The sequence below is a fragment of the Pelmatolapia mariae genome, linkage group LG20 (genome assembly GCF_036321145.2).
Source record: "Pelmatolapia mariae isolate MD_Pm_ZW linkage group LG20, Pm_UMD_F_2, whole genome shotgun sequence".
NCBI classification, from domain to species: domain Eukaryota; kingdom Metazoa; phylum Chordata; class Actinopteri; order Cichliformes; family Cichlidae; genus Pelmatolapia; species Pelmatolapia mariae.
Genome location: NC_086244.1, coordinates 7,574,445 through 7,591,743, shown reverse-complemented (window position 1 = coordinate 7,591,743; position 17,299 = coordinate 7,574,445). Strand labels below are relative to the sequence as shown.

General features: G+C 41.2%; 2 protein-coding genes across 5 annotated transcripts in view; both read left to right on the top strand.

Annotated features, from left to right (window-relative positions):
* Positions 1-411: 411 nt before the first annotated feature.
* Positions 412-12,015, top strand: kcng1 (potassium voltage-gated channel, subfamily G, member 1). Its single transcript, XM_063463061.1, has 4 exons — positions 412-534; positions 1,488-1,645; positions 7,459-8,295; positions 10,456-12,015. Exons 3-4 carry the CDS (start codon positions 7,513-7,515, stop codon positions 11,233-11,235), a joined length of 1,563 nt encoding a protein of 520 aa, XP_063319131.1. The 5' UTR covers positions 412-534; positions 1,488-1,645; positions 7,459-7,512; the 3' UTR covers positions 11,236-12,015.
* A 2,317-nt stretch (positions 12,016-14,332) lies between these two features.
* The window catches only part of src (v-src avian sarcoma (Schmidt-Ruppin A-2) viral oncogene homolog), a 28,895-nt gene continuing 25,928 nt past the window's right edge, over positions 14,333-17,299 (top strand). For 2 of the 4 annotated variants that reach the window (XM_063463060.1, XM_063463058.1), the window contains exon 1: positions 14,333-14,718. The gene's annotated coding sequence lies outside the window, so the exon portion shown is untranslated. The remainder of the gene's footprint in view (positions 14,719-17,299) is intronic. The other 2 variants (XM_063463059.1, XM_063463057.1) reach the window with 1 other exon arrangement.

Here is a 17,299-nt window from a genome sequence, read left to right as displayed (position 1 = left end):
AAATTGGACACCCTGGTGAGTGTGAGCCAGCCTACAACCGGCCCTCCCCTCCTCCCTCAGTCAAGTAACCCACTGGACAAATATAAACCTTTGTGTGAGTCTACAATCAAAAGACAGTGATTATTCTCATTTTAAAGGTGAAGGGGAAGTACGGCTTTCTCTAGATGGTGGTTGCCATGGATTTCTCTCAAAAGGTTTTGGTATAATGGCACATCCCACTTCTGATGTCAGCGCTCGAGGAAGGGGAGGAAGAAGGATTCGAGAGAGAAAGCGAGAGTCGAGGGAAAAGGAAAGGGAAGGAGGGAACGAGGGAGGGAGGGCGAGAGGAGGGGAGGCAGCCTGTTGCTCATGATTATCAAATAGCGTTCTCGTACTCCACAAGCCCAGTGCCTTTGCATAGATGGACCAGAGTTGAACGAGGTAGCAGCAGTGCCTGAAAACACACTTCATATTTTCCTTCATGTACATTCCTCTCATCGCCTTCAGGCTTCTTCAGCAAACTAACAGCTGCAGAGGAACTGATTTGAGAGCGCAGTGAGTATGAATCTTTTTGTTTACATGTTTTTAAACTTAATGCTTGTTGTATAGAAAAAACAAACAGTACTCCTTAGTTGTAAGTGACACTTTGGGAGTTTTTCTCATGCATGCATTCAGTGTTTAAATTCCAAATCATGTATGTAAATAGCTGCTTCCTCAGGCTTGATATTATAACTGTGTGCACCATGTGTCTACCTGTTAGTGTTTTTGTAGATCACACTGATGTGCTGTCAGTATTTCTTTTAAAGTAACTTGAAGGGTGCATCAGCAGTGTCAGTTCTAATCAGACTGAGCTAATTAATGGTTTCCTGTGAAGTCCACTTTTCATTAAACGAGGAATTATCTGTCTCGAACAGATGACCGAGACTTACATGCCCAATGCGCTGCATGTACGCCATGGTAACAAGGGTGCAGCAGCATGACACTGTATGATGTGTAAACATTTACTGAGACAGGGTTCGATGCAGAGACAGATTTTGTCTGCCATGCTCTCTGAGCAGGGACATATATTTGATACATATATACATTATCTTTGCAGTGTCCTTAGAAATTAAAAACACTTTTCAAAATCAAATTTTAAACTGAAAATTGATGCAAGGGAAACTTTTGAACGTGGGAACAACTTCAAGTCCTCAAACAGCGTATCAGAGCTTATGTTTCTGTCAGTGAATCCATATGAGATCAGTTCAAACACAGCACATGGTTTCATTTTGAAGATGATTTTAGATAATGGCCCATAATGTGATTAGGAGTCCGCAATGCAAATCCCTCTTTGGAGACCTTGGAGCAGTGATATATGATATGTAATCCATCATCCTCTCTCCCTCCACCAGGTAATTGTGACTCTAATGAGATGAACTAATGACTTTTCCTATTCTAATAACTAATAGTGGCTCTCTGATTCTACTCCACAAAAAAGATCCATAAAGTAATTATAGTATGCTTCTCAGGTGCTTTTATGTTTAAGGTGCTTGAAAGACATAGCCTCTGGTGTCACCGGAGCAAAATCTTGATCTGCTGTTTCCCTGAGCACCAGTGGGTACCCAAAGAGATCTGCAGCCAGGGCTTGGACTCAATACAAATCGGGCGATGGATGTGCTTTGAAAGTGTAAGTAAGAAAAAGTCCTCGTCTTTCCTTCTGAAGTCTTCTATCTGCACAGACTCGGATGTGAATTCAGTCCATCTTCTAAAACGATGGAAACCCTTGGCTCTTTCATGTTCTGATTTGACCGTTTAGATTTTTAACCAGTTCACGCTGTGCTAAAATGTAAAAATACAACTAACTTAACCAACACACAGATGTCGTGTCCTTTGACAAGAAAGCTTTTATTTTCTGCACTCAACACTGACCATCAAGTGTCTAATTTCCCACTTAAAGGAAAGACCTGTGCAACTGTTAGTTTACAGTCCATTTATACCATCTCATCAGCTTATTCTAAGTTGAGTTCTTCTTTTTTCCTTGCTGATCTTTTAATCGACCGGTGTGAGCACCTTCTGTCACTTCGGCCTGCAGGGACTTGCGCTGCGCCCTAGTGCAGAGGTCTTTTGAAACACTCTGTCTAAAGTGACAAACAGTCGGGTCTTCTCTGCAGTGAGGTTGTGATGCCTGCACATATGCCCGCTGTCTTTTATCTGCTGCTTGTGAAAAACAAATTATTTACACAACCCTGAAAGATTAGGTGGTCGGATGATTGCAGCTCGACAGGAAAAGGGCAGCAAGAGATGGAAAGTGAGTATCGGTTAATGCACACAAACGATGCAGAGAACTTAATGTTATGCAATCTTTATATAATCAAGTTAGATGAGCACTTGCAAATGGTGAGAGTGTGCAATCATCCACTCAGGAAAATTCCTGAGATGAAAAAGAAAAACACATGCTGTCGTTATACATCGGATGTGAGTGATGGGTGTAAAGTTGAGGTGTTTTGTGTGCTGACTAAATATTGTGTGTCACAGTTTGTCAGGGATCAGAGGATGAGAAGTGCTGAGGCATAATATGGAGCAGTGAGGTAGAAGCCTAGAGAGTCGGTGGGCTGGCTCAGACTGCGTCTGGGGAATATAGAGCCCTTTAAAAAGGAAGGACGGACAGAGGACAGATTGGAAAATAAACTGTGGACAGAAAATGACAGAGGTGTGATGCTTCTCATTTGCTCTTTGTTACACGACATTTTATTCCAAGCGAGACATGAAGAAGTACTTGAATTGCATTTCAATTGACTTTTAAGCTTTTAAAACGACATCACCAAAAAAAATTTTTTTTATAAAATGAAAGGCGGTTTATTTTACAGATACATTTCATTCTGTTGCAGTTTTGCACTCCAGTTGAATTGAACAGTGAACAGGATGAAAAAGAGTGGCCATTAGTGCTGAGATAGCTCATTACTGAAACATATTATCTGCACAGAATACTTCTCTGTACCTCAGAAGTAGAGAGCAGCGCACTGTGGTGGACCACAGACAGAGTTGGGGAGACATTTATTGCCCTGGAGCTATACTGTAGCTTCTTCCAGGGTTCTCGGCATGCATTAATACCACCCACATCCAACAAAAAAGAAACACTTTTGTTTACAACTATTCCTGCTTGAATTACTGTAAGGAAAGGTCTTCGGGGTAGGATTGCTTCTGGCATGCCTGACTGTTTCAGTGTTTAACCAGATTTCAGAGAGAGAGAGAGAGAGAGAGAGAGAGAGAGAGAGACAGTTGGGTCTTGGCAGCTCTTGCGGTCCATTTCTGGAAACACCATCCTCTTATAGTCCATTAGAGAACAGTGAGCTGTTAAGGGAATAGAAGCAGAAGTGGTTGTTGGGGAGAACAAAAGGAACATTGTGTGGTTTAAATGGTCATTAAGCCTGAGAGGACATGACTGACATGACTTCATTGTCAGGTGACATGCGTTTTTCTGGAACATCTTTATAGAGAGCATTTATTTTACAGCACGTTATTGCTTTAAATATGGTTGAGGGGCTACATGCAAGAAAATAAGACCGAACTCTACACTTTGAACAGCTGCCACTGGAAAGCTTAGAGGTTTAGATTTTCATCAGAAACACTGACAAAAATTTGATACTCATCAAATTACCATGTGTCTGTATTTCACAGAATGAGTCAAGCTGAATTGCAAATCTTTGATTCAGAGACAGATTGGTAAAATCTGTCTTACACAGCACTTCCAGCAATATGGAGATATGCAGCAATAAATAGTCATTGCTAAGTAAACTATTTGTATCTCTTTGCAGGGACAAACACATAGACACTCTTCAGATGTTCATTTTTACTATTAAATTTGAATATGAACCACCCATAATGAACAAAATTCTTTAACACATGCCTCTGCAGGCAGGTAAAAAGAAAATAACAGACAGATCTCAACAGTTAAAACACATTTCCTTATATTTAAAAGGCTTACGATTTTTTTTAAATTGCTCTTTGATCTTGTGGTCATGATTACTACTGGGCTTTTTAAAATGATCTCAGTCAATATTGGTGGTATTAAAAGTCTCCAAAGACTCTTGAGGAGGGAACCATGGGAAATGCATGCACAATACTGTCAGGCAACTGAGACTCACAACCCTGTGACTCACCAGGCAATCTGGAGAACATGCCCTGTGGCTTAGCTGTGATAACGCTGGCACAGAAAGAGGCCAGACCTCAGCCGATCTGGTGGGGAGAACAGCCTTCGCTGTCTTTGCAGCATTTCATCTCTCCTTCTCCTTCTAGACTTTGTCCCCCAGAGGAAACATCAGAGGCGCAACATTGCACGGAAAGGAAAACAAAAACAAAACAAGAGTTTAAAAAAATGCTCCTGTGACTGCAGAGATGGAAAAGCACAATCGGTTTAAAGGCAAAGTGAGAAATCAAACAGCCTCAAGGGGTTAAGTGTGATTTAATCTAGTAGGAGAGTGGCGTAGGCTTGTGCACATCCACACCGGCGATGCATTGTAGGCGTATTGATAACCTCCACCGCATGGAGGGAGAGTGTGAGAAGAATCAAAAAGGAGGGATTTTGCATTTTTTGAAAATGTATTTTCATTCTGGTGTTTGGCTTTTGTTTTAATGGTACTACTGTTTATTTGGCAGGCAGCGTTTATATAAAAAAAAAGTGGGAAGCGATTGAATCTGAATCCGCTGATGGCCTACATGATTTCCCTGACTGCACTGGGGTTTTATTATGATCTGACCTCAGGGGTATTCCACATGTGACGAGTCCAATAAAAGCCAAAAATCTATATTATCAGGAAGTTAATGCAACAAGGCAGAGCACTGGAGGGAAAAGCTTCGGGTGGGTTTGCTCTGATTTCAGGGGTGAAAGATGGTGCTGACTGTAATCAGTGGCTCACACAGGCTGACAATGCAGGTGCCTAATAACCATTCAGTTGACACATTCACATCCCCATTTTAGAATCCCTACTCAGAATTTGGCCATGCAGCAATCCAGGCACTGACATTTTAATTTCTAACTGGCTAACCTGCCTCCCCCTAAATCACTGTAATTGATTAAATTAGTTTGGACAGAGGCCACAAGGCCGTCACTGCACTGGTGATAAAGTGGTAAACATTTTCCAGTTCCTTCTCTTTCTTATTGTAAGATAGTGCTGTTCCTCTTCTCGTGCTCGTCTCTTGTTCTGCCGAAGAGTCTTTGGTAAATGTGCATAAGCTGGCACTCGGAACAGCCTGCATAACTGTGTGATTGCACGTTAGTACACACACACCTCAACCGACACCTAACTGCGTTTTAAAGCCTCCCGCTCTAAATGTGAGAGGGCCAGAAATAGCACAGACGGATTATTAAGTGTGTTTGAAAACAGCCTCTTCAGTATCTGTAGGATAACAGTTACATCAGTGAATTACTGAGTCAGTGCAGCATCACTGGGTGACAAATCTTTATACAAAAATGTGAGGAGTTAAATAGTTGCCCCCACAAATGTATACTGTTAAGAGTTTAACATTTAATCATGATCTGTTACCTCAGTCAAAAGAAACTAATCCCTCATTGTTATTTGCCCTCCTTTTCAAATTAAAGTAACAGTACGACTTTGAGGTAAATACATGGAATCAAGTCATGAAACGGGGACACAGTTAGTCAGGTTCACTCCAAAGTTACATAAATCCACATATTGTCCCCCAAAGCTTAGTTTATTCCACTCAAAACATATGACAAGTTAAACTGTTGTCGCCAAAGCATTGTTTCCCCTTCTTTGTCTCCTCATACAAGTTGAACAGTGCCTCTCTGTCACTCCATAATTAACACAGAAACCTCAGAGTGGTATCAGTTTTGCCAACTGAGGACAAATTCTATTTTAAAACGTATAATACAGTAAATATACGAATCTCATGTAGCAAAAGCAGGGTTGAATTTCTGTTTATGTCCACCAGATATCTTTGCCCCCTAGTGGCCATTCATTGGTTAATACAGCTTACCTCTCCAGCATTGGGAGTTTGCATCTTGCGGCTTTACAGCACGGTTTATTCACCGAGACCAGTGTGTGTGATCGAGCCAGACACCGGAAGGAGAAATCTGCAAATATCGTTCAACGACCAGAATACTATTGTTATGTTTGAATGAGTGGAAATAAACAGTATGAAAATTAACCTATAGCAATATGTAAATGTCACCTCAGTTCATTCTCTTGTAAAGTTATGCAATTCACTATACTAAACATTTACCTCAAGGCAGAGCAACAGCAATAAATATTATCATTGTCATCATCATCATACTTTCTTTACTTATTGTTGTTGTAACAATATTCCTTGAGGTTCATGTTTAGTAAATTAGATAAGGAAGCAAACAGAAGCAATAATATCAAGTTAAAATAGGTAAAATAGTAAAAAAAAATAAATAAATAAAAATAAATATTTGCTGTAACATTAAAGTAGTAATAAGGAAAGTAGGAAAATGCTAATAAAATATAAACGTTTTCCAATGGCGCTGTTCTAAAAGGGACTAGATACTAAGTTAGAGTGCACTATGACAAAATAAATGTTGAAAGACATTTTTAAATTAAGGCCTTATAAAACCAAGAAAGACTTTATTTACAAATGCCTACAGCTGCAGATTCCTGTAAACCCTGAGGCACAGTGCTCTGCGGCGCATAGTTAATAAAAGCTACCGCTTCATGACTTCAGTGTGGCTCAAACTTCAGCCCGAGGCTCGAACAAGCAGGAAACACCATCCAAGTGGGGAAACGCTCATATTTTAATCTATTTAATCATCACACGTTTAAAAAGAGGAATATTAAGGTTTTATTACAAGTCAGTGTGACATATTTAATGGAAGTAATGTTAATGAAAACAGTCTTCTACGATTTCACTAATATGTTTACACATATTAATATTATGCTCGCTGGAGTTTCCCCGCTGTAGCTTTACAATATCTGAAAATTGTGTTGGTGGTAGAATGTTTCACGCAGCTTTCTTGCTTTCATTTCTACAGTGAGTGGGCTGTTCTGCAGGCAGAGATTGTTTACATATTGCTCTGCTTTTCTTATAATTTCACGTATCCATTTGAATCATAATGCAAACAGTCTGAGTGCCTCCTGCTGCAGTAAAGTGCATTGTGATGGTATTCATTTAGTAAGAGTGTACTGCTCAGTATGTTGGCAGGTGAATTGAAGTACTTCTCACAGTGATATGATGATTTTAACTGACCTGGACACCATGACTTTTTTGTCTCAAGCTTCCTTATATTTGAACCTCATAACTTTGTCTGTTGTTTGCATTTTACTCTTTATCAAATAATAATGGACTTTTCTTTCTCTGCGTGTATTACTAGTCTGTGTAATACTGCTGACTGTACTGCTGACTACCTTGGTCAGGACTCTGTTGCTAAAGAGATTTTTAAACTTTGCTATTTAATTAGTTTGGCCGATTTTGTCAAACCTGCACTGGTGCACTAACTTCAGACTCTCTGTTGTTTCTGTGAAGGTGACAGTGTGTTGATGGGAGGTTGAGCACAGGGATGTGAGCGGACCAGTAAAGATGACCCTGCTGGCGGGTGATGGCTCTGACTATGACTATAGTGCCCTGAGCTGTGCCTCCGATAACTCCCTCAACCCTCCCCTCCCACAAGAGAAGGAGGCTCACAAGGGAGCCTTCTATAAAAGGGCGCAGCCTGCCCCTGAGCTCAGCACCATCCACGATAACACACTCTTGTCCAGTGCCCGTAAACTCCATGCCATTATCAACGTGGGTGGCCTGCGTTACCAGCTGCCTTGGACCACCTTAGAGGACTTCCCCTTGTCACGTCTGGGCCAGCTGCACCTCTGCAGCAGCTTCGATGAGATTATGTGCATCTGTGATGACTATGATGTCACACACAACGAGTTCTTCTTTGACCGCAGCCCCTGTGCCTTCCGTAACATCCTGACCTTTCTGCGGGCGGGCAAACTGCGGTCCCTTAGGGAGATGTGCGCCCTCTCCTTCAGAGAGGAGCTGCTGTACTGGGGGGTTCCAGAGGAGAGCCTGGAGTGGTGCTGTCGCAGGCGTCTGCTGCAGCGCATGGAGGAGTTTGAAGCCATGGAGAGAGCAGAGGAGGAGGAAGAACTCCTGGAGGATCTGCTGGATTCAGACAGTGGCCACGGGGGACGCGCGGCTGACTCTAGACTCAGTCGGTGCATGGCTAAGCTGAGGGACATGGTGGAGAGGCCTCACTCTGGCCTCCCAGGGAAGATCTTTGCTTGTTTGTCCGTGCTGTTTGTCACCATCACTGCCATCAACTTATCCATCAGCACCATGCCGGCCATGAGGGAGGAGGAGGAGTTGGTGAGTAGAAACGTGGTGTTTGACACAGTACATGAAGATTGATATAAAAATGATAAAAATGATATAAAAAAGAAGAGGTTATAAGGCTACAAAAGCAAAACAAAACTTATGGTTTCTGTGAGGTACAGTTGGGACAACAACAGTGTTTGTCCCAAAGCTTCTGAGGCTCTTACAGCTGATAAATGTGGTTAATATTGTTATGATATCCAATTTTTCAAAATAGCTGCCCAGAAGACTCAATTTCCAGTGTCTAAAATTAAAGAACTGCTTAGCTGTGGTTAAATTAATGATTAACCAATTATCTAAATGAAGACAGAAGAAGCAGAAAAGTAACTTGTGCCTAAATATAGTTCATTTTTGAAGTATTTGTATTAATAAGGAAAAAATGAGAATATCACAAACTTTGCAAATCGAGTCATTTCATTCTTAATTTGACAAACATTTCAAATATAAGAATTCATTTTGAAACCAATATAGTTAAAACAGTTCACCAAAACTTGTACTCTGTTTTAATTTCATTTCTATTTACATAATTTTAATGTATTGGCTTTGCACAGCCACAATACATAAAGCGACGCCACCATACTGACAATGAATATGTGAACCCAGCAGGTTTATGTCATTTTTTCTATCCATTTTAAACTGATGTATCCAAAGAAATAAAAGAGGTTATGTGCTTTAAAAAAAACCCCCTCAGCCATTAAAGAGAATGCTAATAATGTCACGTCATTTTAAAACCTTATCCCAGTAAGAGAAGGAAGGCTGCTGAGAGAGCCACAATTTTTCCCTAGATTAGAATAAATGTTTGAAGACGTCTCAGGCTGCTTTCATGAAATGCTTCCATTATTATGTCTGACTTCAATCACAAACATAATTAGCACCCCAGCCTTTTTAGTCAAATCAAAGGAAAATTGAATATCTGAGCCACACAGAGTAAAGTGCAAACAGGTTTTGAATTAATTAATTGATGTGTCTTGGAAGCTTTTGTGAAAATTTAAAAAAGCAGGCTTTTGATAGAAGTGCAGATTGACTGCAAACTCTTTGATTTCCACTGTGGGGGGAAAAGTTTGTGTTGTTTTTTCTTTCTTTCTGTTTTAAGTTGTTCAGATAATCAAGTGCAGATACCGTAAGTGTGGGAAATGGGTGGAGTGCAAAACGTTCGCTCCTGTACAGTGAGACATTAGCTCAGGAGTGGGGGAACTCCAGGCCTCGAGGGCCAGTGTCCTGCAGGTTTTAGATGTGTCCTTGATCCAACACAGCTGATTCAGATGGCTAAATTACCTCCTCAACATGTCCTGAAGTTCTCCAGAGGCTTGGTAATGAACTAATCATGTGATTCAGGTGTGTTGAGCCAGGGTAATATCTAAAACCTGCAGGACACCGGCCCTCAAGGCCTGGAGTTGCCCACCCCTGCATTAGCTGCAGATGAGTTAAACATCACCTCTGTCACACTGTTAAACCAATAACTGCTTAAGAAAACGGCGAAGGGGAAAAAAAGAAAAACAAAATTGAAAAAGGAAATGAAAAGCTGCTTGTTGTCTGATTTAGTCACTGATATATTCATCTGACACCCTTGCACTGTATTCTCACTTGAGAGTCTGAATTCATTTGTTTTAAAAAAAAGTGCCAATGATTTCATTCTAACAGATCCTCAACAAGACGACAAAGCTTTGCATTAAAAGTACACAAGTGTTTCAGGTTATCTGGAGTTTTCAGGTGGTCAGGCCACTTCCTCCTCTGTGGGAGTATGTTTCATAATAATGATATTATTCTCTGATATGGACTGCATTCAGCAGCTATCGCAGTACGTGCTTTGAAATGCTTTGAACCATATTTCAACCACGCACTGAATCATGAAGAAAAATACACTGCTTCTGGAAGTGTGGCGGTATCATTTTAGACGCTTTGACCTAAGATTTAGTGCCTAATGACATTCATCATAAATGTATATGGAAAATTATTTTTTCCCCATAACCAAAACTGGTGGTTTGATCTGTAATGAGCAATTATTTTTTATTTTTTAATTGTCTTGGCTGCAGTGCTGAGGGCTGCAGACTCCTACCACTGTTTAGCGTTTGAATTTCACACTGAGGTGGCTCCCTCTAGTGATTCGACCTCATCTACATGCTGGTGACCACATTTTGTTTCTTTCCTAAACAGGGGACCTGTTCCCAGATGTGCTATAATATCTTCATCGTGGAGACTGTGTGTGTAGCCTGGTTCTCCCTGGAGTTCACCCTGCGCTTCATCCAAGATCGCAGCAAGCTGACTTTCCTCAGACAGCCCCTGAACCTGATTGATGTGGTAGCAATCCTGCCGTACTACATCACACTAGTGGTGGACAGCACTTCCAAAGGAGAGAAGAGGCTGGGCTCAGGCAACACCTACTTGGACAAAGTGGGCTTGGTGCTGCGTGTGCTGAGGGCCCTGCGTATCCTCTACGTGATGCGGTTAGCTCGCCATTCCCTGGGCCTGCAAACTCTAGGCCTGACAGCACGCCGCTGCACACGGGAGTTTGGACTGCTACTCCTTTTCCTGTGTGTGGCGATCGCACTATACTCCCCCCTGCTGTACTTGATTGAGAATGAAATGGCCACCACACAGGAATTCACAAGCATCCCTGCTACCTACTGGTGGGCTGTCATCACCATGACAACAGTGGGCTATGGGGATATGGTGCCAAGGAGCATCCCGGGTCAGGTGGTTGCTCTGAGCAGCATCCTAAGTGGCATCCTCCTCATGGCCTTTCCCGTCACCTCCATCTTCCACACATTCTCACGCTCCTACGTGGAGCTGAAGCAGGAGCAGCAGAGGCTCCTGCAGAGGAGGACACACTTTCTACTGCGGAGCCGCATGGCCGAGCTAGGCAGCAACCTGTCCTTAGAGAGCGACATGCTCTTTCCTATAGGGTCGTCTGACACGAGAGAAATGGATGACTGAGACTGCAGGACAACTGAGGACATGAGAGAGTGGGTCTAGAATAGAAACCAAGGATGAAGGAGGTAATGCATGGGATTGAATGTGTAACCAAGACAGGAAGAGGGGCTGACATTTGATGGATTGGCTGGTTGAAAGGGGCGTCAAAAAGTGAGACACAGAAGAGACAGAGATTATTTTTTCTTCCCAAAAATGCAGCTTGATTTGTAGCAGTGTACACTTAAAGAAAATGATGAAGAGATGAGAGAGAAAATAAGATCAGCAAAAAAGGATCTCTTTATTAAACGCATATAAGAGCAAACATAAGTCCAGCTGACAAAAAAGATAAAATACGCATAAACCTCGAGCTTACCAGTGACCTGTAGTGTTAAAACAGTCATATTCTAAAACATGTGTTTATGAACAGAAGACACGCCTGAAGAGCACAGTCACAGCTTCACATCATTCAACAACATTGTGATGTTTTTTTTAATCTCTGGTTTCAGTGGATTTGGTGATGTTGTGTGCTCTCGGGACAGTGCCAGTTAACTGAAGATGCTGTTTGCTTTTGTTAAGTCCCAAAGATATAAATTCCTTCCCAACTAAAATGTGACCCTTGATCAACTCATTATTTTCTAACTGCTTTGAAAACATTGAAACTTATGTTGGGGTTCCTTAATAATACTGTGGCACAGCCAGCATCTACACATTACTTATGATGTCCTAACTGTCCTTCTTCTACACTTTGGGGTTCATATGCAATTTTTGAACACGTTCTGGAAACAGCATTATTGTGCTTGTAATTACTGCATTTGCTGTGCATAGCTGTTTATAAACTATATCTCACTTTAAATTGGATTTGAGTGGAATCTCTCCTTTTTTCTGTTGATGATTCATTGATGCCTCTTGTTTTAACTTCAACTTTTCACTTTAGAAACAGGGAAAGGAAACTGTTTTACTAAATTGATGCCTAAAGACATCAACCATGGGAACCAGACTCTCTTGGTGAGCTTCTCTTTCCAGACTGTATCAGTTATATTGTTATAAATTGATATTTCAGTCTCATCTATTCTGTTACTGATGGTTTACACCAGTGGTTTTCAAACTGTGGGCCATAGGCAGTTACACTACAGGTGGCATGTGGACGATTAAGGTAAATATATGCAATGAAACAGCAGTGAAAATGTTGTGATGCTAAATTTATTATTTATTTATTATTGACTCTCCAATAATACATACAGAAAAAAAACCCAACAATCAAATGACCCCCTCTGAGCAAGGACTTTGGCGACAGTGGGAAGGAAAAATTCCCTTTTAACAGGAAGAAACCTCCGGCAGAACCAGGCTCAGGGAGGGGCGGCCATCTGCTCACCGGTTGGGGTGAGAGAAGGAAGACAGGATAAAAGACATGCTGTTGAAGAGAAACATAGATTAATAACAAGTATAATTCAATGCAGAGAGGTCTATTGACTCATAGTGTGTGAGAAAGGTGACTGAAGAAGAAATACTCAGTGCATCATGGGAATCCCCCAGCAGTCTACACCTATTGCAGAATAACTAAGGGAGGATTCAGGGTCACCTGATCCAGCCCTAACTGTATGCTTTAGCAAAAAGGAAAGTTTTAAGCCTAATCTTAAAAGTAGAGATAGTGCCTGTCTCCTGAAACCAAACTGGAAGCTGGTTCCACAGAAGAGGGGCCTGAAAACTGAAGGCTCTCCCTCCCATTCTACTTTTAAATACTCTTGGAACAAGTAAGTCTGCCATGTCAGAGCGAAGTGCTCTAATGGGGTTATATGGTACTGACATAAATGCAGTGATGAAACACAAAGTGGTACAAGGCAGTGATGGACTGTCTGAAGTATTCTAATGAAGTATTTGTCTGTTATATTCTATTTGTGCGCTTCCTTTTCACCTACTTAATACACTAATACCTTTCTCTACAAATTATACTTCTTGCTACATTATAGCCGTCTTACAGCTAGATACATTCTTTATTAATATTTTTCATACAAAATCTACAGATTACAAAATAGAAGAGAAAAAAGGCAGGGCAGTAGCTGCACACTAACCAAGTGCTGTATTTGGAACACCTATACCATCTGGTGCAGCTCGACAACAGTTTGGTTGGTTGCATTCAGTACACTCGATCGCTAAAGTGGTTCTAATAAGGTGTTTAGTACGTGCATAACATAGGTTTAAGTAAATTTACCTCGACCTCACTCATCTGGTAAAAAATGTCAAGATAAAATGCTGGCAAAAAGCCATAAATGTCATGCATGCAAGTGTTTAAATTGCTAACTCGCTACATGTGCAGGACAAGGAGGAAAATCATAAACGGTTTCCTTCCCTCTCCATATAAGAAGAAAGGTTACAGGATACTTCTGGGACAAGCCAGTATGTTTGCTTGTATGCTTTTTATTTATTTATTTATTTTTTATCGCAGGGGTATTGTTAGTACTTGTAAGTAAACTGAAGTACTTCTTTCCTCAGAGTTTAAAGTGTAAAGTTGACAGAAGCCTCCAATTCTGCAGCAGCTGCTTCGATTTAGAAATGCTGCTTCATGGCCAGCAGGTGGCAGCATCGTGTCATCAAATAGAAAGATCACAAGCAAGCCTGATCTTTGATTTTCACCCTAACAAATAGAATAATCAAAATCGAAAATCAGACTACCTCGCATTCTAGTTCAGTGATGTTAGGGATTCTTTCATGATGTCAGATTTAAATAAAAAAATTCAAACCTTTTTAACGATCTAAATTTATATTATAGTTAAAATATCTCCATGTTTTTAGGTCAGCCTTTGAAACTTTACGTGAGAAATTCAGCAGTATTTGTGTCCAGGTTATGATTTAATGGTGTGAAGTTGGCTCACATCACAAAACGTAACACGCTTCATGTGTCATAGGCTAAACAGTCCTAACCGCCAAGAGCAGGATGAGTAATTGTACAACGAACCGCGTTTGAACCTGCACTTCTCAGGTGAGGTGGGGCTTCCATGACATGCCATTCACGCAAATCGGGCAAATCCACAGTGCAAAAACCCTCCCACCAATCAGAGCTTTCACAATGCGGTGAAGTCTCCTCCCTTCCTTGCCTCAAGCACATCCCAGTGTTTTGGTCATGATTTGGTGTTTTTGCTCAGCCTTGTCGCAAACCGGGGGTTTCTGTTACGCGCAAAGCTCGGAGTTTTTAATCAGGGAGGTTCCGGTGCTTTTCTTCATTTAGACCGTGTCAGTGAAAAATGTTTCCACAGCTTCAGAGGCTTTCCCCGTCATGACTTCACCGGGCGGTCCCTCCAGTTGAATGGGATCCCTCCTCATCGCCTCTGTGTCGCTCGCTTTGGCACCGACTCTCTCTTCAGCTGCCCATCTTCTCCAAAGCCCCAGTTTTAGGAATCAGTGAAGCTTTTTAGTGTATCTGATCAGTTCGTTAATGCTTTGATGCCAAATCCTCCGGTCTGATCGACAGAAGAGCGACGCCGTTAAATCTCCGGTAGCCTGCGCTTCACGGTGAGTAAAGCCAACTTGTTGTTTTAGTCGCTTGACAGGCGGACAGACAGGGATTAATAAAAAATGAATGAGCGGTTGGAGCTCAGCCGTGCATCAAATAAGTACAGACAAAGCCTCACTCTTTGGGGCATTAAAACAAACAAACATCTCTAATCTAAATTTACACTCAGCATCTTATTCAGTGTGTAGATTTTTGTAAACAAGTGCTCCTGTTAATGGTGACCAGCAGCTGGTAGTTTTCGCACCTTGTAATAAATTAAACGACGTTGCACCCACACCAGTCTCAAAGTTTATCATCACAGTTTTTCTAGAATAACTAAACTACACGGGGTGTGAGGAGTCTCTCCTCTGCTGTACGCAGCTTCAGGAAATAATCACACCACACCTTTTAGTTGCACATCCTTGATTTTAGGGCCATGGTTACCTGAGAGGGAGTTTACACAAGTGAAACTTTCTGTCTTTTGCTCCAGTTGATTTATTTATATGAAAGGTGAAATGAGTTTAGATTCATTACATATATGTGTGTATGTATGTATAGTAATTTTGCTTGTTCACTCATCATGACACAGATTTTCCCTCTCAAATTCCCCCACACAGTTTAAAGACATGACTGTCATATGCTTAGGATTAGTCTCTCCCACTCAACATGACTCAAAAGGTCTAAATATTGACTCCATTGTGGTGTAGTAGCTAATAACTGAAAGACTAGGTGTGCATATTTCAAAGTTATTGTACAATCTGTAATATAACGTAGAAAGCCATTCCCCTGAGGAGTTGTAGTTTCAGTCCTCCATAATGTTTAACATTGTGATTAGTCATTGGCTTGTATTTAGTGTACACATCAGTCCCGACTCTCGGCCAGTGCGCTGATCTAGGATCATCCCACAGATCTGCTAACCTAGCCTTTGTGTCAAAAATTAAAACCGATTTAGTGTCTAGACGAGATTTTCTCGCAGACACTTAAATATTGGTCTCTCAGTTCCTGCAAGACGTCACCGTGCGGCATATTTGTTATCATGGCTGTTGAGATATGACAGCTGGCACAGCCCTTGTGCTCTCCACACACACACACAGACACACAGTTAAACCTGCTGTACCACTATTGCAGTGTGTTGTCGCAGCTTTTTGGTCTGCATAAGATCGCAATATTGTATATAAACATTCAGCTTATTTTCTTTCTCTCACTCTAATCCTTTCTGAAACCTCAAACATTTCTCGGGAGACATATTTCAGTGACATCCGTGGAGGTTTAATGATAATAAAATTGCTGTTACATTTGATTATCAGTAGTGCATTAGACTAATCCTCTACAGATTTTCTAGTGTTTTTTTTCCTCCCATGTCTGTGTGTGTGTCTATGTGCGTGAATGTTTAGTCTTTTCCTGAAAGCATTAAAATGCTTGGCAGCAGGCAGAAAGAGCATATTATTTCCCATGTGTTCAATATAAGTTGATCCAGCAACACGCAAGCTGATGCTAGAGATGAAGCAGGGCATGCTTGATCATTTCTGCTAACCACTATCTTCTCTCCTCATAAGTGTTTTCAGCTAATGTAAATACGGGTCAGATGTTGCCATTTTCACTATTATTAGCATGCTTCCTGCAACCAGTGAGTGAGAAGTGTTTCTCAAAGTGGTACGAGATGGTCCATTGTGATTTCTAACTGCCAGATTTCAGGCTCCGCAGAGGGGACCTAATGCTCCTTGGAATCCCATGAATGTCTTCAGTGAAAGCCATAGATGTTTATGTCAACTCCAATGAGACTAGTGGAAACTGGCTCTTGAGGCTGAAATTCCTGCTAATTGGCAACGTGGATGTGGACTGGCCGCTTTGTTCCCTCTTATACTGGAGTGGTTTGTCTGTCAGGGTGATGCACTGCGCCTGGCATCAATGAACTGCTTGTTTCCGCAGCTATCCAGACTGGGAGAATCAGCGTCTTTAAGACAAGTTGCTTCCACTTTCAAAAATGCCTTTGTGCACCTATTCATAGAGAAGGAAGGAAAGCGATTTGGGGTGGTCTGCAGAGAGAAACTGTTTCTCAGGAGTTTCAGCTAAGCGTTTTGTTAGTGATGTGTGTATTTGTCTCTGCCTTTAACTGCACTGAAGCAAAGTGAGCAGTGGCATTAAACAGCTTTCACTCTAGCTGGCAGTTTGCTGAGTTCATCATTTGATCTCGCTCATGTCCCACTTTCCTTTAGGTCAGATGAGGATTAATTGGCAGTGAGCTCTGAGGACATATTGTAATTAGATTTTTTAAAGGATTTGCCTTTTGTGTATATTTATTGGTGTAGCTACATTAAAGCCATATAATTCTAATGTTAAATATCAAAACATAATTACACACACAGAGCTTAAGCACAAAGTTGTGATATATTATAAATAAAGGCCAACTGATGTCAGTATTGGCATTTATATCAGTTCTTCCCACACATCGGCTTATTCATTAGGCGGGTCGCCAGAGAATATTTTAGTGCTGATTTTTTAATTTTTTTTACCGTTTTTATCTATCTAACAGAATTGGACCAACCAAACTCGATTTACCAGTGGACAATCTTGATTTTTATTTCTAAAGCTCAGTCATCG

Coding starts and splice junctions, on each gene's coding strand:
- kcng1 (XM_063463061.1), top strand. CDS start 7,513: ATGACCCTGCTGGCGGGTGATGGCTCTGACTATGACTATAGTGCCCTG. Junction 8,296..10,455: donor TGAGGGAGGAGGAGGAGTTG/GTGAGTAGAAAC, acceptor TTTCCTAAACAG/GGGACCTGTTCCCAGATGTG.